This window comes from Equus caballus, chromosome 31 (assembly GCF_041296265.1).
Source record: "Equus caballus isolate H_3958 breed thoroughbred chromosome 31, TB-T2T, whole genome shotgun sequence".
Taxonomy (NCBI): domain Eukaryota; kingdom Metazoa; phylum Chordata; class Mammalia; order Perissodactyla; family Equidae; genus Equus; species Equus caballus.
In genome coordinates this window covers 21934452-21960343 of record NC_091714.1, presented here as the reverse complement: position 1 = coordinate 21960343, position 25892 = coordinate 21934452, and the positions used below count along the sequence as shown (strand labels likewise).

At 40.1% G+C, this 25892-nt stretch overlaps 2 protein-coding genes across 2 annotated transcripts in view; one reads left to right on the top strand and one right to left on the bottom strand.

Annotated features, from left to right (window-relative positions):
- Positions 1-11727: 11727 nt before the first annotated feature.
- Positions 11728-12747, bottom strand: SF3B5 (splicing factor 3b subunit 5). Its single transcript, XM_001502442.6, has one exon. The coding sequence runs from the start codon at positions 12342-12344 to the stop codon at positions 12084-12086; it is 261 nt and encodes an 86-aa protein (XP_001502492.1). The 5' UTR covers positions 12345-12747; the 3' UTR covers positions 11728-12083.
- A 15-nt stretch (positions 12748-12762) lies between these two features.
- STX11 (syntaxin 11) overlaps positions 12763-25892 on the top strand; it is an 81593-nt gene continuing 68463 nt past the window's right edge. The window contains exon 1 of the mRNA XM_070256248.1: positions 12763-12992. The gene's annotated coding sequence lies outside the window, so the exon portion shown is untranslated. The remainder of the gene's footprint in view (positions 12993-25892) is intronic.

Sequence of the window (25892 nt, the reverse complement as noted above, 5' to 3'; positions counted from 1 at the left end):
CTTCCAGAACAGGGTCCCTGATGACATGGTGCAATCCAATTCCAGACTTATAAAAATGTGGCAGAAAATGTGGGTTTTAAAATAAATGAAATGCAACAAGCAGCATGTAGTTGACTGACTGAATGTTTCACAGACTTAGTATAAGTATCTACAGAGCACAACTATAGTTCATTTTTGTCCAGTATCCATTCAATCTTCTCCTGTCAACTCTCCCCGTATTTCTCTTGATGGGCCCCCTTGCCTACGGTGGGGTCAGGTATCTCAGGTCCTCCTCTACTCGTAATCCAGGAGTGGAACATATGCCTGAGGCTAAATTAGTCAGCATATTAATGCCCCTGGCCAGAATAATTGGTTCAGGGAAAGTCTGGAATTTGAACCTGGAAGTATATAGCCCCTGGAGCTATTGGCAGCCTTCAGGAAATGCAGGCAGCACTGAAGAATCAGGACTAAGAAATTAAGAGAAAGAAAAACATAGTTCTGGTCACTTTTTCGAGGCCTAGATCATGAAGCGCCAAGACAGAAGCTCTTGGACTGGTGGGTGTCACGAGCCCCTATGTTCCCTTTTGCTTCAGACATTGTGGATTTCCATCTCCTCCTTTTGCAACTGAAATAATCCTGGCTTCGAATTGGCAAGACAAATCCCTGGGCAGAAAGACGTATTCAGCAAATATTTACTGCATGCCTACTATATGCCAGCACTGTGCTAACCATGAGTAAAACAGTCTCTCCACTCAAGCCCCTCTTAGGCAGACAGGGAAGACCCTCCACAGCCTTGCCCAGGCCATTGGGCCTTCTACCTGGACTAGTTTGTACACCGTGAACGGGATGAATATGAATTTCATGTAAGTGCCTTCGTTAGGAGGAAGTAAGTACACTGTAAGTACACTGTGTAACAGAGACCATTAGAACTTTTATTACCACATATTTGTGGTAAACTGTATCCTTTTGAAAACCATAATCTCTCATTACAAAAAATTAAGCCATGACACCAATTTAGAACATAGATTTAACATTATCTCTTAAAACCAGCAGTGCTGTTTCAAGGAAGCTGCTACTAAAGATACCCACATAGAAATTGGAGGGTAGTTTGAATTAAATCCTTCTTAGGTTTATGTGCCGTGCACTACTGATATTCAAGGTTCAGTTACTTGGTGAAAATCTGGAACAGAAAATATTCAGCAGATTAGACTGAAGAACAAAGAAAAAATGTGCCATTCCGGGTACAGCACTTGGTGTACAAAGAAATGCCATGTTCACTTTAATGCTTAACGTGGCAGAGATAAGCCAACTGATGTTGATTATTAACGTGCTGGGCATATAAAATTACATTTTAGCCTTCCCACAAATAGTCTGACACTGAAAGATTTCAGCAATTTAGAGCTAGTCAAAGAAATTATACTACTTAAAACACAAAAATCAGTGTTATCACATGCATACTTGAAAAAAACGAGCTAGTTCTTATTAATACTAATTGGAATTTTAAAAATCAAAGGCTAAGTGGAGATACAGAGTTTCAGTAGAAATCTTACATGTATTACATGATTATTCAAAACTTAAAAATGGAAATGCACATGAAGTAAGCACCGATTTTTACCTTGGTAATTGCCTAGGACCTTGTGTCTGAAGCAAAAGTAGGCTTTTATATAAATTAGAAATAATACGTTAGAATGGAAATGGACCTAAAGATCTTTAAAATTATCTAGATATAGCGCAAACTCTTCATCCATAGAACAAGGGTAAACTGAATACATGCAAGCATAACTTTCATGAAAGCATGAGGCAGCCTAATCTGACAAAGAACAGGTTGGAGGTAACTTTCAGGCTGGTATCCTGCCTCAAATTTTTGTAACGAGAGATTATGGTTTTCAAAAGGATGGAGTTTACCACAAATACATGGTTCAAAAAGTCCAAAGAAATTTTCTGTATGGTGATATCTATATTTTTCTATCTAGAAATATATATATATATATTCTAAAAATTAAAATAATCTTTCTAGAAATACAAAAACAACAACTACCACCCCCAAACTTTGACTGTTTAAGGAGTGACTATCAGGAGGCCACAGTGGCCTTCAAAGCGCACATGTTGCCGTCAGAAAGACGTGCCCTTTGGATGGCTCTCCAGCAACAGCATCCAGATGGTTTCATCTGCCTTCCCACCAGAAACATTTCCAAGAGCCCTGGTCTGGGGAGGGTCGTAGTTTGAATCTCATTAAAGAATTTGAGCAAAATTGCTGGCTTAAATAGCAAATAAACCCCCGACTATGGTCTCATGCAAAAAATACTTTTGTTAAATAAATTCATCACCCTGAAATTTTTTTTTCAGAGATTTGGTACAGAAGCATGAATAACCAGCTCAAAGATAATTAGCACATTAAACATACTCAAGTGTTCCTGAAACAAAGGAACAACGCCTGCAACCGTCTTACCCCCAGACACCAAAGTATTTGAATATTATTTAGCATTCAATTTTCCACTAGTAACGCTTAGTTTATAAAAATAAATGTGTGCTATCAAACTATGGGATCCTTCACGCAAATATGTCCTAGTTACTACCTTAAAAATTCGTATCTCTATGACACAAATCTCAGAGTATGTGAAATGTAATCAGCACTACATGTCTTAATCTGTGAATTCTAAAGAGGTTTAAGGATGAGAGGAAAAGTTAAAGATGTTTCAGTTTCACTACACTAATTACCTGTTAAGTTTCTTATCACAGAACAGCAAGAATCAAAAGGAGATAAATGGGAAGGGAGACGGAAAAGCCAGAGAGAAAACCAAAGAGAGAGAGGAAAAAATAAATGTCAGACCAGTATACAGCCCTACGAGTGTAAATATATTGACTTTTCACAATTACAGGGCTATTAAATTAACTGGAAAACAAGGTGCATGTTTACTTCTGTGCTGCCACATTATATGCATCAAACCCAAAGTGGATTTATCTCAGATTTCACTTTCCATAAATTGATAATAATTTTCTTCTGCATACGGGAGATATTTTGTTTTTAGCAAAATGTGCGTTCCCCAAGAAACGGAGGAAGAATTCCCATTAACCCTTTAAAAATAGATATTGTGATATTGCTTATTCGATCCAAAATATATTTTGAGATTTACCTCGCTTGAGGCTTTTGTTTTATGTGAAATTGTCAAGTTATTTGGATATTTGATATTTTTCACATTGCATATTCATATGCCAAGTGATAGGAACAAGCGTGCATTTCTCTGAAAGGTGCTGAGGGTAAACAAAAAAACCCCGTCACACTCACCATATTTGATGGGACTAAAATCACCTAGGTGAGGTTTTTAACACATTAGAAAATATGAGTTCTATTTTGAGCCTAAAGGGTGGAAAGATCCATAATCAATCTGCGTTCAGCATTTTCTGTGCTCATCTCAACTCTACCCCACCCCATTCTTTCTTGTGTCTTTGTTTGTTCACTTGTTCGTTCATTCACTTATTCATAATTCAGCAAATAAAGTTATTGACTGCCCACTATTCTAGAATCCGGAGCTCCATTGGTGTACCCTGTTTTCCTTATTAGTTGTGAGTGCAGGATCTTGTATTTATCGTCTTTGTGTTCTTTAGTGCCTAGGACTGTCCTTTACATGGTCTGATGATAGACCCTACTAGTGTTTTTGGCCAATAAATATTTTTAAAGCATCTATAGTGTATTGAATGCAGGACATTATCAGCATCCATACATCCACGATAGACAATATCAGCTAAAATTACTATCTTTGCCTGATAATACTTTATCATCTAAAGTTAGATTTCACCTAGCAGGAAGACACAAGTAATAAGAGATGTTCAAGCCCTGAACTTCATGAGGAAATATACATTTTACTCTTTCTTTTAAACTCATTTTTAGAAAAGCTTTTTCTAACGCTTATAGTTTTTTGCAAGGAGGGATGGAGGAAGTAAGGATAAAGAACTCTCTAAAGAGAGGCTGAGATGATTAAAAGGCTGGCTGAGGCCTCAGATAGATGAAAACAGTGGGAGGGGAAGGGGCGAGTGGAGAGAAGGAAGAGTGAGACCCTTAGGTGGGTCCAGACGAAAACTGTAGAGTAGAAGGAGCTCCCTTATAGAGACTGAAGTGTTCAAGACGCCATCATCCCCTATTCTACTCAATCCATTACTTGTCATCTTCCCCACGGACTGTCAGATCCACAAAGGCCGTGACCCTGTATGCCTTGCTGTAGGTTCAATAAACGTTCGCTAAACGGATGGCCAAGAGTAAAGGTTCTGAAAACAAGAGCCCTGCATTTACATAAAGCTTTACATCTTTCAAAACACACGATGCACATCAGTGCCCTGAGGAGGACACCTTGCTCACACGAGGAGACGTGGATGACGATGTTCAGTGCAGCACTGTTTGAAATGGTGACACTCTGGGAACAAGCTAAGTGCCTTAAATCAGGGAGTGGATATACAAATCGTGGCATGTTCCCATGGCGTGTATAAAAAGGAATGAACTACATGTCCATGTCTCTCAATTGGGATAGATCTCAAAATATAACATGTGAAAAAAGCACAGAATTGGGGCTGGCCCTGTGGCTGAGTGGTTAAGTTCGCACTCTGCTTCCGCAGCCCAGGGTTTCACGGGTTTGGATCCTGGGCGCGGACATGGTGCAGCTCGTCAGGCTATGCTGAGGCGGTGTCCCACACAGCACAACCAGAGACACTCACAACTAGAATATACAACTATGTACTGGTGGGCTTTGGGGAGAAGAGAAGGAAAAAAAAAGATTGGCAACAGTTGTTAGCTCAGGTGCCAATCCTAAAGAAAAAAAAGCATAGAATTATATGCACAATATAATACTATATGTATATGTAATATATATATATATATATACAGCTTTATTGAGGTATAATTCACATACCATACAATTCCCTCATTTAAATTGTACAATTGAGTGGTTTTGACATATTACAGTATTAATTTTTACAAATTGTGGAAAAATACATATAACATAAAATTTGCCATTTTAATAATTTTTAAGTGTACAATTCAGTGGCATTAATCGTATTCACAATGTTGTGCAGCCATCACCACTATCTTTTCCAAACTTTCTGCATTATCCTAAACAGAAATTCTGTGACTATTAAGCAATAACTCCCCAATGTGTCTCCCCAGACCCCTAGTAATCCCTAATTGACTTTCAGTTTCTATGAATTTACCTATTCTAGGTACCTCATATAAATGGAATCATACAATATTTGTCTTTTTGTGTCTTGCTTATTTCATTTAACAATATCTTTAAGATTCATCTACGTTGTAGCATGTATCAGAACTTCATCCCTTTTTATGGTTGAATGATATTCCATCGTAAGCATAAGCACATTTTGTGCATCCATCTGCTTGGTTGTTTCCACCTTTTGGCTGTTCTGAATAATGCCCCATTGAACATCGGCATACAAATATCTGTCTGAGTCCTTGCTTTCAGTTCCTTTGGGCATACACCTAGGAATAGAATGGTTGGGTCATATGGTAACTATATGTTTAGGTTTTTGAAGAACTGCCAAACAGTTTCATTTGTATCTTTTTTAAAACACAAAACACTCTTCTCTTCTCTCTCTCTCTCTCTGGATACAGACATACGTTTGACCTAATGGGCATACTGGAAGAACACTCAGAAGTTATTACTTTGGTGATAGAGATGGAATGATTGAGGAGAGAAAAAACTGGGCTAGCAATGGTCAAAGGAAACATTTATCTGTAACGCTTCCTTTCAATTTTTAGAAGGGCCATCTATACATATATTCTTTGCAAAATTATTTTAAAAATAGGAGAGGGGCTGGCCCCGTGGCTGAGTGGTTTAAGTTTGCGCGCTCCACTGCAGTGGCCCAGGATTTCTCTGGTTTGAATCCTGGGCACGGAGATGGCACTGCTCATCAAGCCACATTGAGGCAGCATCCCACATGCCACAACTAGAAGGACCCACAACTATGTACCGGGGGGCTTTGGGAGAAAAAGGAAAAATAAAATCTTTAAAAATAGGAGAAAGGAAAGGGAATTTGGCAAGCAATAAATAGTTGTTAGTTTGAGGTGGAAGGAATATCCATGTTATATTATTCTTTGCACCTTTCCTATGTTTTAATTGGAAAAAAGATGACTTTTTCTAAAAGGTACATATCACTTGATCCTCACATCAAAATGGAAGAGGAGATAGGACCGTGATGTTACCTCATTGCAAAGGGTGGGATTCTGCACTAGGCTGTGGTGGACCAGAACCAGAGACTAAGGCTCTGGTTTGCGAGTGGAGGGTTTGGTGAGGAGAGGGAGGCTGAGGAGGTGAGCTCCCTAAAGTCTTCGAGGTCGTACCACGACCCCTACAATTACCTACTTTATTTTCCCCCATTTTTAATGGTATGAAGACATTTCTGTTTTGAAGGCCACTGCTTTTGTTAGGAGATGTGGAGGAAGTAAGGCTAAGGTTCATGAAAGCAGGAGGATAGAGCGATAAGAGGGAAGACTGGGGGACAAGATAACAACTGAGAACAGTGGACAGGAAAGGAGGGAAGTGGAGAAAAGGAAGGATTCTGAGGGAACACAGATCAAAGAGATGGAGCTTCAAAGGGCCATTTGTAGCAGACCATTTGTGCAGCCCGAGAAATGAGATGGATTCTTCAACGTCTTGGTTTCCTACCAGCACCGCTCACCCCTTCCCAGTTTTCACGATTTCTGTGCTAAGTGCCTGAGCGGGCAGGTATGTGTGATGTGTGTGTGTTGCAAGTACGGAAAATGAAGGACCTGAGGAGCCTGGAAGGAATACGGAGGTGAGATTAAAAGGCAGTTAAATTAAGAACAAATTGTCATCTCTCTGAAGTAGACCCACTGTTGGTTTCTGGATTACTCACTCCTGAGGCTTTGTCAGTATACACCTTCCGGACGCTAATAGAATTAGTGAACAAAAATGTCCACATTCCTCAATGACATTGTTTTTTTCAGGGTCTTGCCCTGGAAAAGAATGAACTTTAGACAGCTTCATAACAATTTGCGCAATATAATCATCTCCTTTCTTTCTCATGTCTTTGTTTCTAGTCTCGGAGAGTTGAAAAGAATCAGAGCTGAGAACAAAGGACTCTCCATTCACAAAGGTCTTCACCTGCAGCTGAGGGAATTACAATCTAAGGAGGAAAGGAAAGTCAGCTGGGGTAATGAGTTTCACCGACATGCCGCCGCCAAATTCATTTTTCTCAAAGCCCAGGGTTGAATATATCATTTCTCTACTCAAATTTCTTTCATTATCAAAAGTAGTATCCCCCAGAAAGATTTCTCAAAAGTATCTTGGTAACTATTTTTTGAGAAAAGGAACTCCAAGATAAAGTAAGCTTAGGAACTGAGTGAAGCAAAACCTCTTACTGCAGAACTTTAAAAAACCAATCTGAAGCGCGAATCTCCAAGATGCGGGGCATTTCTGACACTTATTTAACCAAGATATTCCCTTCTCCTTTATCCCTCCCATCCCCCAAAACCCCATCTATAACTTCTCGTGGAATTAGAATTCTGTGAAAGAGTTTTGGAAATCCTGGCCTACCCTGTGAAGAGCCTGGATGCTGGATTCAGACCTGAGTATAAGTTCCTGCTCTACCATTACCTAGCTGAGAGATATCAAGCAAACAACTTAATTTTTCCCATGTCTGTTTACTTATTGGTAGAATGGGATAATAACTTTCCCAGGGTTGCTGTGAAGATTAATTGAAATAACATTGTTATCGTAAGATTTAGACCTTAACTTGCTTTTCCGGGCTTATGAAGAAAGCAGGAGCCAGAGTGGAGGACCCTATAAACCATAGGAAGTTATAGGAAGTAATGGAAAGATTTTAAATAGAAACGAGTGGTTGAATTCTCGTGCCCTTGCTAGAGCAGCTGGTCATATCCCCAGAGAGTCATTATGCCTTGCCCTTGTCTTAACACATAAATCCTGCTGATTTCTCAAGGTTCTGCTCGAAAGCCTTGTTCTCAGCAATGTCCTCACCCACTTCCCCACAGGCAGGTTGCAATAATCTCTTCTTGTAAACTCGATAGCCTTTTTTCCTAAATCTTTCTTTAGCCTTACCACTTGCTACTACAGATCAGTTGTTTCTGTGCTGCTGTATTTATTTCCCTAACTAGCATGCTTTTTGAAGGGTAGGGTCCACATCTTGTCCCATCCTTGTAAGGGTAAAACAGTGATGTGTAGTATTCACTACATATTTGTCAAATGAAAAAACATGTTCATCACTTGATAGTTCACAAAGTGGCTTTCTAATTATCTCATTGTAAGTAAACACAGAAAGAGTTGATTTTCTCCCAAGTTAGCAGGAATCTACAAGTATAGAGCTCTTTCCAAAAGTAATTTCTATCAGAGCATCATCTGCTGCCCTCCTGTGTTTGATACAAATATTGTTTTTATACCAGAACCAAAAAAGAATAACTGGCTCAATTAAATGTATTTGGGCTGCACTTTCTTTACTTTCAGATCCTTGAATGGAATTCTTTTTCACGCAAATTATTATTCTTCCCACTAAAATTATCTTTATTCAATATATTTCATTACATTGTTTACTTAGTTATATGATAACTTTCATATTGGTCTGATATCCCTTCAGTATAATATACTCAACTTTTGCTATTTCCACTTTTTATCTGAGACAATAACTGATTTCAAATTATTCTAATGTGATTTTCTATGGTAGACCTGCTTAGGCAACAGTATATTTAAGACTTTGTGCTTTGGAACTAGAAAGACCTGGTTTAAATTCTGGCTTAGTCATGTAGTAATTGTGTGACCTTGAGCAAATTACATTTCTGAACGTGTTTCATCTGTAAAACAGGGAACAATATCTCCCAAAGATCACTTTAGATAAAATACTTAGTACACCTATCAATACGTTAGCTGTTATAATTATTTAGGAAGCATGTGTTCAAATATCTCTTTTCTTTGGTACTACCTATTTTGGTGAAGTTGCAGAGAGTCTAAGAACGTGAGTTAGCATCGGCCCAGCATATTATCTGGATAAGTCTGATCTTTCCATACTCGCCACTCAACATTTATTGAACACTTGTGATATGCCAGGCACTGTTCTAGACTCGAGGTACGGCTGGTAAGAACACAGACCAAAATCCTTGCCCTTGTGAAACCTAACCTTATAAATCCCAGCCAGTTCATGGAGGTCTTTCTCCAAGTTACTAAGTAAAAGTAGTGGCACCCAACAACTAGTAGGCATTGCGTTCTCCACTGCTGTGCACTCTCAGTGCGAACAACCAAAACCAAAACATCTACTCGGTTTTACTTAATGTCTTCGACGAAGCAGTAAAAAGGACTAATTTTATGAAATTTTAGCCCTCGAGGATACATCCTTTTAAATATTTCGTGTGACAAAATTGGTAGTAAGCATTTCTGCTGCCACCAGAGTACAATGGTTTTCTCAAGGAAAAGAAGTATTATTATTTGAGTTATTATTTGAGTTGCAGACTGAACTGGCGGCTTTTTTTTCCCCTCAAGGAACACCACTTTTACTTGAAAGGACAACAAATTATACTTATTCAGAACTAAGTATTTGGCAGATTTTCCTGAAAATGGACCAAGTAGGCCTGTCACTTCAAGGAAAACAACAGACAGTATTTGCTTCCAGTGATCAAATTTAAGCTATCAAGCAAACACATAAAATTGTGGAAAGCTTACACCATTACTGTGAGTTTTTCAGCTTCCCAACACTATAAGACTTTCCTGATGAGATCAGCGGTGATAGTAATAAACGTGACTTTTTGATAAAAATAATGAAATGTGTCAACATTTGGAAGGCCTGTATAACTCAGTGAGCCAATACGTCCTAAACGACAGATGCATGATGTTACAAAATCATGTATGGATAAAAGATCCATTCAAAGTTCCAGATAGATGAATGAATTTTAATGTAACAGAGAATGAAAAGTTCATTGATTAGATTCCATGTTGTAAGTAGCTTTTAAGAAATTAGCACTTGGGTTGTGCTAGAGTATCGAAGACTACGCACAATTATTTGAAAAGGACATTAAAATATTCTTCCCTTACTATATATTTATGTGAAGTGGATTTTTTTCATACTTCAACCAGAACTTCATATCCCAATAGTTGAATGCAGAATCAGATGAGAATCCGTCTACTATCAAGCCAGATATTGAAGACACCGAAGACATGTGCAAAATTGTCTTAAAATTGTTTTGGAAAAGTTATTTTTCATAAAAAGTGTTTCGGCTAACATGTAATGGCTTTACTTTTATTTACTTATTTATTTTTAAACATTGGCCCTGAGCCAACATCTATTGCCAATCTTTTTCTTTTTCCTTCTTCTCCCCAAAGCCCCCCAGTACATAGTTATATATTCTAGTTGTACGTCCTAGTTCTGCTATGTGGGTCATGGCCTCAGCATGGCTTGATGACCCGTGCTAGGTCCAAGCCCAGGATTCAAACTGGGGAAACCCTGGGCCGCCAAAGCAGAGCACAGGAACTTAACCACTCCCTGTTATTTTTATTTTTTATTTTATTTTTTTTCTTAGATTGGCACCTGGGCTAACAACTGTTGCCAATCTTTTTTTTTTTTCTGCTTTATCTCCCCAAACCCCCCTGTACACAGTTGTATATCTTAGTTGCACGTCCTTCTAGTTGTGGGATGCGGGGCACCGCCTCAATGTGGCCTGACCAGCGATGCCATGTCCGGGCCCAGGATCCGAACCCTGGGCCACCACAGCGGAGGGCGGGAACTTAACCACTAGGCCATGGAGCCGGCCCCTCCCCGTTATTTTTAAATGAATTACTAAATATTTAAAAATTTTGTTTTCATTTCCAATTTGGTGATTATCGACAGCTATAAACCTCATAAACAAAGGCTCTGTGGGGCTTTCAAGAATTTTTAAGAATGTAATGGAGTCTCAAGGCCAAAACCTTTGAGAACCATTGATTTAAAACACATCAGATCACTTAGCAATCTTCCAGTGGCTCCCCAGCCCCCTCAGGGTAAAAGCCACAAGTCCTGACGTTGGCCTGGCAGGCTCTACTCTTCCTCTTGCCCACTCCCTCCAGCCACATTTGCCTCTTTGCTGTTCCTCCAGTAAGCCAGACAATCCCAGCGTTGGAACCATTGCACTGGCAGTTCCCTCTGCCTGGAAAGCTATTTCCCTCGCTTCCTTAAGGTCTTTGCTCAAACGTCACCATCTCAATAATCTAACATGAGAATCCTATTTAAAACTGCAACTCTGCCACTACTCCCATCCTCCATAGTACCTTCTAGCATTTGCTTATTTCCATCTAGTTTGTGTGCCCCCCACCCCCGCCAGCATAATATAAACCCCCAAACCGTGGAAAGTGCCCGCCACATAGAGCTCAACAAATATTTGCTGAATGTTGAATGAATGAAAGAACTCGTTTGACAACTTGTCATTTCTCAAGACATGTCCACAAAGTCCCAAAAGAAGAGAGGATGCAATTTACAGAGAGAAGGTAATGACAGCAAAGATTTTTTGAATGGAGGAAAAAGAAGGTGGGAAACAATGATCACAAACCTCAATACCGAAAGCATTATGGGCCTGAAACAGCTCTTAGGAGAAGTCAGGGTGGGGGGATATTACAAAGGTCGTCCAGGGCGGATTTCAGCGTCTGGCAATGAACCCCGGCCCCGCGCACACGGCCCCCTCCACCCCGGAACCACACTGCCCAGAACCCTCCCTGGATCCCCCCCATCGATCCCAAGCAGTCCACACCAAGAGACTGAAAAATTTCTGAACTTTATGGAGAAAGTAACAACGACAATCAACTAGCCAAAAACGGGCCTCCGAACTCCGTCTCCCTCCAGTGCCGCCTCCCCCGACGCCGGCTGGCTTTAGGGTCTCTCCAGGGTCACAGTTCCCAGCGGTGCTGACGGTCTCCCAGCGCTGTGCGCGGCAGGGTTCGCACGAAGGCAGGCCGGGCGGGCCGCCCCGGGTCGGCGCTTCCGCACAAGGAGGGCCCGCGGAGCGCGAAACGCGGAGAACCTGTCCACTCGGGGCGGGGGCGCGCGGGAACGGCGGCGAGCGGGGGCAAGGCGGGCAGGGATGCTCCGCACGGCGGCGACACGGCGGGGCCTCAGTTCTCCTCGGGCTTGTCGGCCGGCGGGCCGCAGGGCTGCAGCATCTTCTCCATCAGGTTGAAGCGGACTCGCGCTTTGCTCTCGTTCTCCGCAATGGCGAAGTAGTTGAGAAGGTCGAAGTGGCCCATGTAGGAGCAGTAGGAGTCGCGGTGCTGGTTCACCAGCCACTCCCACTTGGTGGTGTCGGCGTGGCCCGTGCCGATGTACTTGGACTGCAGGTGCTCCAGCTGGCTGTGGATGGTGTAGCGGTCCGTCATCGCGCCGCTTCCCCTCTGACCCCGGGTCGGAAGCCGCGGACGAGCGAGAGCGGGTCTAGCGGTAGCGGTTCACGCCGGAAAGGACGAGCCCACCGAACCTCTAGGCGCGCGCAGTCGCAGCCGGATGGCGTCACAGCGACGGAGCTGCGCGGACTCGCCGGCCTAGGGCTGAGAGGCGGAAGCGGAAGTGTTTTCTGTCACGGAATTGGAGTTGCCTAGGCGACGCTGCAAGTCGGGCCGCCCCTATAGAGAGCCCCGCCCCCTCCGCGGAGCGTTGCATGATGGTCTATTTGGCGGCTCTTTTCCTGACGGGGAGCTTTGCATGCTGGGACTTGTGGTTTCCGAGGGTTCGTGCACAGGGGCTGCCGGGACCCGTCGCCGCGGTTTAGGAGGCTGTGGGCGGTCTGATGGAGGGCGGGGTCTTGGTGGCGGGGAGCTTCTTTGGGGCTGAGGCGAAATGGGAACCTCAAGTAGGACAAGGCTACAGGCAACTGGGAAGATGGAGTCTCGGTGTAATTCTGCTTTCGAGCTGTCGTGGCAGCGCGGTAGCCCCTTCGCACCCAGGGGAACGGTGTGTCCCTTAGAAGTTGCATGGAGTGGAAGTTAATTCGGCGCTAGCAGGGCCGCGTTTCCTGCCTGGCGACTAAGGTACAGCACCAGTTCGACACGTGCCGGGCCCCACGTCCCGCTCCTTCCCCTGGAGCCGCCGCCGCTGCTCATGATGCTCCTGAGCTCTCCGTGCACCGCCCGCGCTCCCGCCGTCGGTCCCGCGCCGCTGCGGTCCTGCGTCCCAGCTGTGCCCTCTGCTTCCAAGGCCTTTGCCCCTTGGCAAACACCTTCCCTCTAAGTCAGCTCCAAAGCATCTCCTTGAAATCGGCTTTGGCTACTCTAGACGTAAATTCTTCTCCCTCTTTGCATCTTGTACATCTCTTGGCTTGCCGATGGCAGTCTTCTCTGTGTGTCTTCGCATGGTTTTCCCTCAGCGTGCCTGTGTGCTAATCTCCTCTTCTTAGGAAGACACCGGTCACAGTGGACTAGGGCCCGCCCATGTGACCTCATTTTATCTTAATCACCTCTTTAAGGGTCCCATCTCCAATGCAGTCACATTCTGTGCTACTGATGATTGAGAGGGGGAGTTCCCCACATATAAATGTGTGGGGAACACAATTCAGCCATAAGTTTTACACAGTGAGGTGGAATATAGAAGAGAACTTGTTTCATTTTACGTATTTGTAAATTTAATTAACTGGATTTATGAAAATAAGTACATGAAAGGTTTTGATTGTTAAATCAGACAATTGCAATATTTACAAGGAAATGAAGTGTATTACATTACACTAATAAGTATGATTTAAAATGTTTAAAAGTTAAAATTTGGAGTGGAACTAAATTTTATCCAAAGTCCCCTTAAAAGTGTTTGTGAAAATTTGCTAGATTTATTGTTTACGATTTTTAGCTGAACTTAAAAGCTTAAGGGAAAAGGCAGTTTTTCAAATTATAACTTTAATAAATTGAACATTCACTTTTAAAACCTAGGTAAATCTCTGAATCATACTTCTACATTCCCAAAAATGACCGTCGAAGGTAATGAAAAAACCCTCCCATTTAAGCTCAGCTTGCAAATAGCACAAAGACCCTGCTGTAATTTCAATTGTAATTACATTGAATTTATTGGTTTATTTGGGGAGATTGCCATGTTAAATATATTGAGCTTTCTCATGTATGCATGTAGTATATATTTCCATTTCTGTCTACTTTTTTGACTTTAAAATTTGTATAATTGTCTCCATATGGGTCTTTCACATCTTCTGCTAGATTTATTCCTGGATATCTGCTATGTATACTTGAAAATGTTCCTTATGAGTCTTAAATTGTGACCTAGGAGGGAGTATCACAATTTCATACACTTGTTGCCAATAGAGAATTTGGGTCTGGAACCAGTGACCTTGTTGGCAAGACATGCCAGGGGAGCTGTTACTATTTCATGCCCCAAGATATCACCTCAAGACGATCCTGCCTGTCAGGTTGCTTCAATGTCTATCTGACAATTTGGCCTTTAAGTAAGGAAAATATGCAAGAGAAGATTCCATTGGAAAAAGATACAGAATTAAAAATGTATAAAGGAAAGAAAATTTTATATTTTTAGACAGAAAGTTATAGTTAGTCTATTTTTTAAGTCAAAACATGCAAGGCACCATTTTTCTCTTTTTCTTTAGTGGTCTTGTGTTGCAGGCTTTAAAGTTTTTTTTTTTTTAAGTCATTTGATATTTTTAATACTCAAGGCATCGTTCAAAAAGAAGAAAGGATACAAAGGAATGCAATTTCCGACATCTGCCCATTTCCCAGCCCATCCTCAATAAGTAACCATGCTGTGTGTATTTTGTGTTTCGTTCTAGAGACTTTTTTAATGGATGTATAAGCAAACACAAATATATATGATACTTTATCCTTTTTAAAATTCAGATAGTAGCAAAATGTTCACCATGGTTCTCTACTTTGATTTTTTGTTTGTTTTCTGTTTTATTTTCTTTCACATATAATGGAGATCATTCCGTATGAGTACACAAAGAGCTTCCTCATTCTTTTTTTTGGGTCCTGTTTTACAGCTGCATAATATTCCATTGCACGGGTGTAGCATACTCTAAGTCACCACCCTCTTACTGATTGTCAAATGTCTTGTGTATCCAGAAATTATACTTCAGTTTTATTACTATTGCAGAAAAAATATGAACTTCAAGTTGATATGAACTGAGGTCACATTCCTTTGGTGGAAAATTATTTTAGATCCCATTTTTGTCTGTAAGCAAGTTTTAAAATAGCAACAGGATTTTCTAAATGTACAGATGTTGATACCATGTTTCCCACTAGGGGTCGCCAAAACAGTATTTAATACCAACAAACAGACCAGCAGTTGAGAACGCTTAATAAATTAGGCACCTTGAGTTTCTCAACCTCTGTAAGCAGAAAAGGTACCTTGTGACTGAAATGAAGAAAAAACTTTGATTTTCTGTATTTTAAAAGGCAACTAAGACTTTGATAATTTAGGAGAGAAGCAAGCAATCCTCTTATCATCATACAGATTCTACTTTTGGGCTTTAAATTTAGTTGGATTAAGCGGTGATGTGGAATTTAGGTGATATGGAATTTAGCGAATTTTTGAAAAGAAGTTTGCTAGACATGATCTTGTGTTTCTGTGGTTAAAAATGTCTTCAGCCTTACCTTTTCTTTTCCATCCATCATGGGTTTCATGTATCTGAGCAGATCTAGAACTCTCAATATTTGGAAGTTTTTGCCTCTAATTGCGCATATACTTCAAAAGGATAAAGTGTTCTGTACCTTTTTTATAATCTCTCCTGGGGCAGATATGATTTTCATAGGCATGCATTCTATGACTCTTCCTTCAAGATTTAATAGGCTGGTCCCTCTTTGTTCTTTAGTTATAATATTAAATCACAAGCTGGTGCAATTTTTGAGCAAAGATTTCTCATAGGAGAAATTTCACAAAGGAATTTTGCAGTATTATATACATGTTCCATTCATTGCAATAATTAAATCTTGCAGCACTAAGATTAATGATTGACATATCATAGGTACTAGATTAGTATTTATTGAATAAATGAATGAATGTTCATGACAGCATCTTGAGTGAGAGCAAAGGATTGGAAACATATTCAATGCCAACAATAAAGGAATAATTATGTAAATTATCGTGTAATCTGGATACAAATGGCATATCTTACTTGAATGTAAATTCCTTTGAAGTATGTAACTTTTTGACCATTATGTTAGCATAATGACTTAACCATCATCAGTGCTCAGTAAATATTTGTTGAATTAGAATATCATTCTCACACTGGGTTAGGCAGAGAGATACCCAAAATCTCAAAGCATCCCTCAGTAGTTGGGACTAGTCATATCAAAGTCACGACCACCTTTTACTCTAAGCCTAAGAGATAGGGATTTGGAGGGAACACTATTTTCTATGAAGTTAATGTCAGAGAAAAAGACCCGAGACAAACCTTTACAAAATTTTGAATATACTAAATTTTAGTTGTTTTAGAGTTGCTTCAATGAGTTATCTGAAAGGATCACAAGGAACAGTTTTTCATAGCTGAGCCAGTGCAACGGGGGTCCTTGAACATCAGTAATCACAAATTAGAAAACGGACTCTAACAACAAGAAGTGAAATGGATGAGCCTGACCTTCTATGCAACCTTCCAGGGATCCGCTTAAACATGTGATTCATTATAGCCTGCTGGTGGAAGCCATAGGTGAGCCTGGAGGAAAGGCACTGACTTATAGCTTTCCCTTAATGTGAATTTGAGCGAGTGTGAGATTTGTCCAGTTCCTAGGGAATGTTTAATGTCTGGGTTTTAAATCAACACAGGGAAGCTGTTTCATCTTGACTTTTTAGAACAGGTATGTGTATAGAAGAGAAGCCCTGACATCCTTATCAAAGTATCGTTTCTTTCACTTTTCCAACTTGCTTTCGTAAAACAGAACCATGTTTCAAATTCTATGTGTATATTTTTGTGATTTTATTCATTTGTATTGTATCTCCTTCACGTGTCACCTATGAGTGTTTCCTAACTTAGAGATCCCCAAAGGATCTGTAAAGAAAACGACACAGAAGCAAGCCTAATATTTTTAATGCTATTCACTTGTTTATGGTAGTTTAATGCCAAAAAGGAATTTGGGGGTGGAACATATCGGCACACACAGCCGTGGCGAAGCACCAATGGTGATATTTCACCGCCTGTTTTTTCCACATTTTCTTCAGCTTATGTAAAACACTGTGCAAATGCAGTTTCAGGTCTACCCACGTCCACCTGGATATCTGGCTCAAGTCTCTCTTATAAGAAATTCTAGCATTACGCCTAAGGACTGCCTTAATCATAAGTTTCAGTGAGTTAACTGCTTTAGTTGTTTGAGGAACTGATTTTTTTTCTGGAGAGATATAAAAATATTTCCCATCACATAGTGAGGCCCTCAAGATAGCAGAATGCTGTTGGCACACCCTTTCATTTCTACTTTTGTGTCCCTTGATTGGCTGGGAAAATCTTTATATTTGGCTTAGTAGTTTTACTTAAACAGGTCAGAAAAGCACCTGCAGTTCTGTCTTTGTTTTAGTGCAGTTCTGCCCCTAGGCCAAGACAAGAGTGGGCCTTGCCCTGGCCCTTACCGCAGAGGGCCCTGCTATGGCTCCCCTCCAGCTTCGCCCTCCCACGAGCTGAAAGTCCATAGGTCAAGGGGACATACCCATCCATGTTCCCTCTCCCTCAACCCCTGCCTCAAACACACACAGACTAAGCTCTGAAACACAGATTCCAGGTGTGAACAACCCCAAGCTCACTTCCAGGGCCTAGGTGTGTCCTCCCAGAGGCTGAGCTTGCTGCTCATACGCACACCCTGGGCCTGCAGAGTGCCCAAGGAATGGCTGTTGGCTGGGGTGTTTACCGTGGGAACTGAGAGGCAGGTCGAGAAATTGCAGTGAAGGGTTTGGACTTGGAGGTCCCTCTTAACCTACAGAAGATTTTTAGAAGGACTCAGGGGTCCACTTGCGGTTCAGAAAAGATTTCCCTACACTTAAAACTTCCCCCCGGGGCCCAATCCAGTCTCAAATGTCGTACTGGTAAGTAATCTTGTGGTCATAAATTGTATACTTACTGAAAATGACTTGCTCTAGGTGATAACCTCAGTTCTCCTGAAATGGGACTTCTGCTCACCTCCAGTGTTAAAGCTGCTTCATTTAGAAGGTGAGTGACTTTTCACTCAGAGGAACATTTATAATGAAATACAAAGATGATAAATCATACCATTAGTATTAATACTTCCATGTTAGGGTTAGGAATAATCTCTTTATGTATGTTATTTAAAGTGTTTGTAATACTTAAAATACTTTGGCATTTGACACTATCTGACATTCATATTGTGATTCTATTTATTTTTTTTAATGTTTTTTATTGCAGTAACATTGGTTCATATTATTATATGACTATCAAGTGTACATTGTAATATATTTCCATTTCTGTGTAGATTACATCATGTTCACCACCCAAAGACTAGTTACAATCCATCAACACACCCATGTGCCTAATCACCCCTTTCACTCTCCTCCCTGCCCCCTTCCACTCTCGTAACCACCATCCAATCTCTGTTGCCACATGTTTGTCATTGTTTTTATCTTCTGCTTATGAGGGAGATCATATGGTATTTGACTTTCTCCTTCTGACTCATTTCACGTAGTATAATACCCTCAAGCTCCATCCATGTTGTCACAAATGGCCAGATTTCATCATTTTTTATGGCCGAGTAGTATTCCATTGTGTACGTATACCACATCTTCTTTATCTATTTGTCCCTTGATGGGCACCTAGATTGCTTCCAAGTCTTAGCTATTGTGAATAAGGCTGCAATTAACATAGGGGTGCACGTATCTTTATACATTTGTGTTTTCGAGTACTTTGGATAAATACCCAGCAGTAGAACAGCTGGATCATATGGTAGATCTATTCTTAATTTTCTGAGGAATCTTCATACTGTTTTCCGTAGTGGCTGCCCCAGTTTGCACTCCCACCAGCAGTGTATGAGGGTTCCCCTCTCTCCACATCCTCTTGAACACTTGTTGTTTCTTGTCTTGTTAATTATAGCCATTCTGATGGGGGTGAGGTGATATCTCATTGTAGTTTTGATTTGCATTTCCCTGATAGTTAATGATGCTGAATATCTTTTCGTGCCTGTTGGCCATCTGTATATCTTCTGTGGAGAAATCTCTGTTTAGCTCTTTTGCCCATTTTTTAACTGGGTTGTTGGGTTTTTTTTTGTTGACGTGTATGAGTTCTTTATATATTTTGGATATTAACCCCTTATCTGATATATGGTTTGCAGATATCTTCTCCCAGTTGTTTGGTTGTCTTTTTGTTTTGTTGATGGTTTCCTTTGCTGTGCAGAAGATTTTTAGTTTGATGTATTCCCATTTGTTTATTTTTTCTATTGCTTCCCTTGCCTGATCAGACGTGGTATTTGGAAAAATGCTAAGACTGATGTCAAAGAGGTTACTGCCTATGTTTTCTTCTAGAATTTTCATGGTTTCGGGTCTTACTTGCAAGTCTTTAATCCATTTTGAGTTGATTTTTGTGCATAATGTAAGATAATGGTCTACTTTCATTCTTTTGCATGTGGCTGTCCAGTTTTCCCAACACCATTTATTGAAGAGTCTCCTTTCTCCATTGTATATTCTTGGCTCCCTTGTTGAAAATTAGTTATTCATAGATGTTTGGGTTTATTTCTGGGCTCTTGATCCTGTTCCATTGATCTGTGTGTCTGTTTTTGTGCCAGTACCATGCTGTTTTGGTTACTATGGCTTTGTAGTATATTTTGAAATCAGGGAGTGTGATACCTCCAGCTTTGTGCTTTTTCTCAGGATTCCTTTGGCTATTCAGGATCTTTTGTTGTTCCATATAAATTTTTAGGATTCTTTGTTCTATTTCTATGAAAAATGTTATTGGAACTTTGATAGGGATTGCATTGAATCTATAGATTGCTTTAGGAAGTATGGACATTTTAGCTATGTTAATTCTTCCAAGATAAGAGCACAGAATATCTTTTCATTTCTTTGTCTCTTCTTCCATTTCTTTCAACAATGTTTTATAGTTTTTGTGTACAGATCTTTTACTTTTTTGGTTAAGTTCATTTCTAGATATTTTATTCTTTTTGTTGCAATTGTAAATGGGATTGTATTCTTAATTTCTCTTTCTGCTACTTTGTTGTTAGTGTACAGAAACGCAACTGATTTTTGTATGTTGATTTTGTAACCTGCAACTTGATTGTATTCACTTATTATTTCTAAAAGTTTTTTAGTGAATTCTTTAGGGTTTTCTAGATATAAAGTCATGTCATCTGCAAATAGTGACAGTTTCACTTCTTTTCTAATTTGAATCCCTTTTATTTCTTTTTCTTGCCTGATTCTCTAGCTAGGAGTTCCAATACTATGTTAAATAAAAATGGTGACAGTGGGCATCCTTGTCTGGTTCTTGTTCTTAGAGGGATAGCTTTCAGTTTTTCTCCGTTGAGAATATTAGCTGTGGGTTTGTCATATATGGCCTTTATTAGGTTGAGGTGTTTTCCTTCTATATCCATTTTATTTAGAGTTGTTATCATAAATGGATGCTGTATCTTGTCAAATGCTTTCTTTAAATCTATTGAGATGATCATGTGATTTTTATTGTTCATTTTGTTATTGTGGTGTATCATGCTGATTGATTTGTTGATGTTGAACCATCCCTGCATTCCTGGAATAAATCCCACTTGATCATAGCATATGATCTTTTTAATGTATTATTGTATTTGATTTGCTAGTATTTTGTTGAGGAGTTTTTCATAGATGTTCATCAGTGATATTGGCCTGTAATTTTCTTTTTTTGTGTTGTCCTTGTCTGGTTTTGGTATCAGGATAATGTTGACTTCACAGAGTGAGTTAGGAAGCTGTCCCTCCTCTTCAATGTTTTGAAAGAGTTTGAGAAGGATAATTATGAAGTCTTCTTTGAAAGTTTAGTAGAATTTTCCAGGGAAGCCGTCTGATCCTGGACTTTTATTTTTGGGAGGTTATCATTACTGTTTCGATCTCCTTACTGGTAATCGGTCTATTCAAATTCTGTACTTCTTCTTGACTCAGTTTTGGAAGGTTGTATGACTGTAAGAATTTATCTAGTTCTTCTAGATTATCCTATGTTTTGGCATATAGCTTTTCATAGTATTCTCTTATGATCTTTTGTATTTCTGAGGTAATTTCTTCTCTTTCATTTCTGATTTTATTTATTTGAGCCTTCTCTCTTTTTTTTCTTAGTGAGTTTAGCTAAAGATTTGTCAATTTTGTTTATCTTTTCAAAGAACAAGCTCTTGGTTTCATTGATTTTTTCTATTTTTGTTTTTTAGTCTCTATTTCATTTATTTCTGCTTTGATTCTTATTATTTCCTTCCTTCTACTATTTTGGGCTTTGTTTGTTCTTCTTTTTCCAGTTCCTTTAGGTGCACTGTGAGATTGTTTATTTGGGGTTTTTCTTGTTTGTGAGGTATCCCTGAATGGATATCAACTTCCGTCTTAGAACCGCTTTTGCCATATCCCATAAATTTTGGCATGTTGTATTTTCATTTGTCTCCAGGTATTTTTTTTTTATTTCTCCTTTGATTTCTTCATTCACCCAATCATTGTTCAGTAGCTTTTTGTTTAATCTCCACATATTTGTGGCTTTTCTGATTTTCCTCCTGTAGTTGATTTCTAGTTTCATACCACTGTGGTCAGAAAAGATACTTGGTATTATTTCAATCTTCTTAAATTTATTGAGACTTCTTTTGTGGTCTAATATGTGATCAATCCTGGAGAATGTTCCATGAGCATTTGGAAAGAGTGTGTATACTGCAGTTTTTGGATGGAATGTTCTATATACGTCTACTAAGTCCATCTTGTCTAATGTGTCCTTTAAGGCCAATATTTCCTTATTGATCTTCTGTTTGGATGATCTATCCATTGGTGTAAGTGGATTATACTTACACCCTACTCTTATTGTGTTACTGTCTATTTCTCTTTTAATGTCTGTTAATAATTGATCTATATATTTAAGTGCTCCTATGTTGGGTACATAAATATTTACAAGTGTTATATCCTCTTGTTGGATTGTTCCCTTTATCATTATGTAGTGCCTGTCTCACTCTTGGTACAGTTTTTGCTTTAAAGTCTATTTTTCTGATAGAAGTATTGCTACCCCAGCTTTCTTTTCTTTGTCATTTGCATGGAGTATCTTTTTCCACCCTTTCACTTTCAGTTTCTGAGTGTCTTTAGGTCTGAAGTGTGTCTCTTGTATGCAGCACATATATGGGTCTTGTTTTTTTTTTTTTTTTTTTAATCCAATTGGCCACCCTATGCCTTTTGATTGGAGCATTTAGTCCGTTGACATTTAAAGTGGTTATTGATAAATATGTATTTATTGCCATTTTTGTTACTTTTTTTCTGGGTGATTTAGTAGTTATTCTCTGTTCCTTTCTTCTTCCCTTGCTTTCTTCCCTTGTGCTTTGATGGCTTTCTTTAGTAATATGTTTGATTTCTTTTCTCTTACTTGTGTGTTTATTTATTATAGGTTTCTGGTTTGTGATTACCATGAGGTTCATATATAATATTCTACATGTATAGCAATCTATATTGAGTTGATAGTCTCTTTAGTGTGACCTCTTTCTAAAAGCTCTACTCTTTTATTCTCCTCCTCCCACATTTTATGTTTTTGAAATCACATCTGATCTGTTACTTTGTGTGTGTCTATCCATTACCCTCTTATCATTGAAATAGGTAATTTTAGTACTTTTGTCTTTTAACCTTCATATTATCTCTGTGGGTGGTTGATCTGCTACCTTTACTGTGTTTTTGCCTTTAACAGTGAATTTTATTGCCTGTTCTTTTTAAAAACATAATTTTCTTATTCCTATTTGTAGTCTTCTCTTTCCCACTTAAATAAGTCCCTTCAGCATTTCTTGTATAACTGGTTTCTTGGTGATAAACTCCTTTAGTTTTTGCTTGTCTGGGAAACTCTTTCTCTTTCCTTCCATTCTGAATGATAACCTTGCTGGGTAGAGTATTCTTGGCTGTAGGTTTTTTCCTTTCAGCACTTTAAATATGTCATGCCACTCTCTTCTGCCTGTAGGATTTTGGCTGAGAAGTCCACTGATAGCCTTATGGGATGTTCTTTGTATGTCACTTGTTGCCTTTCTCTTGCAACTTTTAGGATTCTCTCTTTATCTTTAATTTTGACATTTTAATTGTAATGTATCTTGGTGTGGGCCTCTTTGGGTTTATCTTGTTTGGTTCTCTCTGTGCTTCCTGCACATGGATGTCTGTTTGCTTCTGTAGGTTAGGAAAGTTCTCAGCTATTATTTCTTCAAATAGATTCTCTGCCCCTTTGTCTCTCTATTTTCTTTCTGGGACACCTATAATACAAATGTTAGTGTGCTTGATATTGTCCCAGAATTCCCTTAGACTGTTCTTTTTCTTTTTAATTCTTTTTTCTTTTATCTGTTCAGCTTGGGGATTTCCTCTAGTCTTTTATCCAGCTCGCTGATCTGTTCTTCTGTATCATATAATCTGCTATTGGGTCCCTCTAGTGAATTTTTCATTTCCAGTATCGTATTCTTCATTTCTGATTGGTTCTTGTTTATATTTTACCATTCTTTGTTGACATTCTCACTATGTTCATCTATTCTTCTCCCAATATCAGTGAGCATCCTTATGAATTTTTGTTTGAACTCTTTGTCAGGTAGATTGTTTATTTCTGTTTCATTTAGTTCTTTTTGTGGGGTTTTGTCCTGCTCCCTTGCTTGGAACGTATTCCTTTGCCTCCTCATATCTATGTATTAGGTGAGTCAGCTATGTCTCCTGATCTTGGAGAAGTGACCTTATGTAAGAGATGCCTTTTGAGGGCCAGAAGTGTGCATCCCTCTTGTCAACAGTCCAGATGTTCCAAGAGTGACCCCTGTGAGGGATTCTTGCGTCCTTCTGCTGTGGCAGGGTTGCTCTTACTGCTGTTACCCAGGGAGTCTAGGCTTTCTCTCCCTGGCTGGCTGTTTGTAAATTGGGTTTGGGGAGCCCCAGCACAGTTGGTTGCAAGGTCTAGTAGCACACTCCTGTTGTAGTTTTTCTGTTAAATGAGTTGGCACCCAGTGTGGCTGGTTCCTAGGCTCTGGGGCTTACAGTTTCTGTAGGCCTCAGGCCTGCAGGGCTGTTGTCAGCTCTCTCAGGGTTGCAGCTGAGTGGGGCTGGCCCCAGGCATGGGAGCACCTGATTGTTTCAGGCTTTGGAAGGCAGGGACAATCCCCTTTGTGGCTGTTTGTGAAGCACAAGTCTTCTGCCACTGATAAACCCCTCCCTGCACAGGTCCACACACACTGTCAACACAGTCCTGGACCATGCACACTTCTCGACCCCCTGGACTGTACCTAGTCACCCCACTGCAGAGGCCCCCACACGCTCAACCAATGCCCCTGACAGTTTACCTGCTCCTCACACAGGCCATGCCCCACAGAGGCAGACACACTCGCCTGCCTGCAGAGGATTGAGGCACCCAGTATATGCAAAGTAGCCTGAGGACTTGCTGTTGGATGGGGCCAGTCCCTAGGGCGGGCTACCTGCCCTGGCTGAGCTGGATTAAATCTGGGATCTAGTGGATGTGGCAGACCCCTGGGCCTGTACACGCCAGGGGAAGAACTCCAATGGCATCTGCCAGCTTCTGTGTCAGTGTGCCTGTACTACATCAGAATAATGGCTGCTGCTGATGTCTCAGTCTCCAGAGAGATCTCACCTCTCACCAAGATGCACCCAGAGCATATCAGGTAAATCTCTTCACCAAAGGACTGTGTACCATTCTTTCTGGTGATTTTAGGTTGCTTTCCAAAATGGGTGAATTTGTGCATGGGCCCTTTAAGAGCTGGCTTTTTTCAACTTATTTCTGATAGCTTTTCTGGGGGTATTCCCCACTGTAGTTAATAGCCAGCGATGCCAGATATTATGAGACTCATCTCAGTTGTGCAGAGTCTGAGGGATGCTTATAGCAGTAACAGACCCTCGCTAAGGTCCCCCACTCCTGCAGGGAGGGCTGTGTACCTTAGGGTGGCTTCTGCTAGGCCAGCTGTGGAGTTCCATGGCTCATGAAGGTGGCTTTTGTTTCTCCAGAAGGAATTTCTGCCTCTTCCACCTCAGTCAGGACTGTCCCTTGTTGTGGGGGTTCTTTTTATCCAGTTTTCATTTCTCTCTCTGGGGTAGTTTTTCCAAGAATAGTTGTAACCTGATTGTTTTCATGGGAGGAGGTCAGTTCAGAGTCTGCCTACAGTGCCATCTTGACAAGATCTCTCTCTGTGATTCTATTTATTTAACATGTGTAACTGACTTATAATTTCAAATTAGAAGAAGTAACAATGTGAGCAAGTTTGTAAGTGGCATTCTAATACTTAAGAGAAATGGATCTACCAACTTTATAAGTTAAATTTAGATTTGTAAGAGCCTTTGAAATGCTTTGGGACGTTTTTCTTACTAGGAGCATGTGCTTTCATGGTCAGGCATTTGAAATGCTTAAAAGTAAATTGAGCATATTAAACCCATTAATGCAGTTTAAAATATCTAATGGAGGTTGCTGGATACAAAAATCAATATTTTAGAAAGTAACGGTATTTCTATATTCCAGCAACAAGAAAATAAAATGGCCCCCACACAAAGGGATACTTGATATATGACAGAGGTGTCCTGCAGGGAAGTGAGAGAAAAGACAATCTTTCCAGTAAGTGGTGCTAGGACTATTGAATGCCACGTGGAAAAAAATGAAATTGGACTCCTAATTCACACTATACAGAATAGTCAATTCCAAGTGTATATCAGATCTAATATGAGACAGATCATAAGGTTATTCCATGATTAATAGAGAAGAGTATCTTCATGACCTTGGGTTAGAGAGATGTTTCTTAAACAAGAGGCAAAATGCAGCAACCATAAAAGAGAAGATGAGCAGGGCTGAG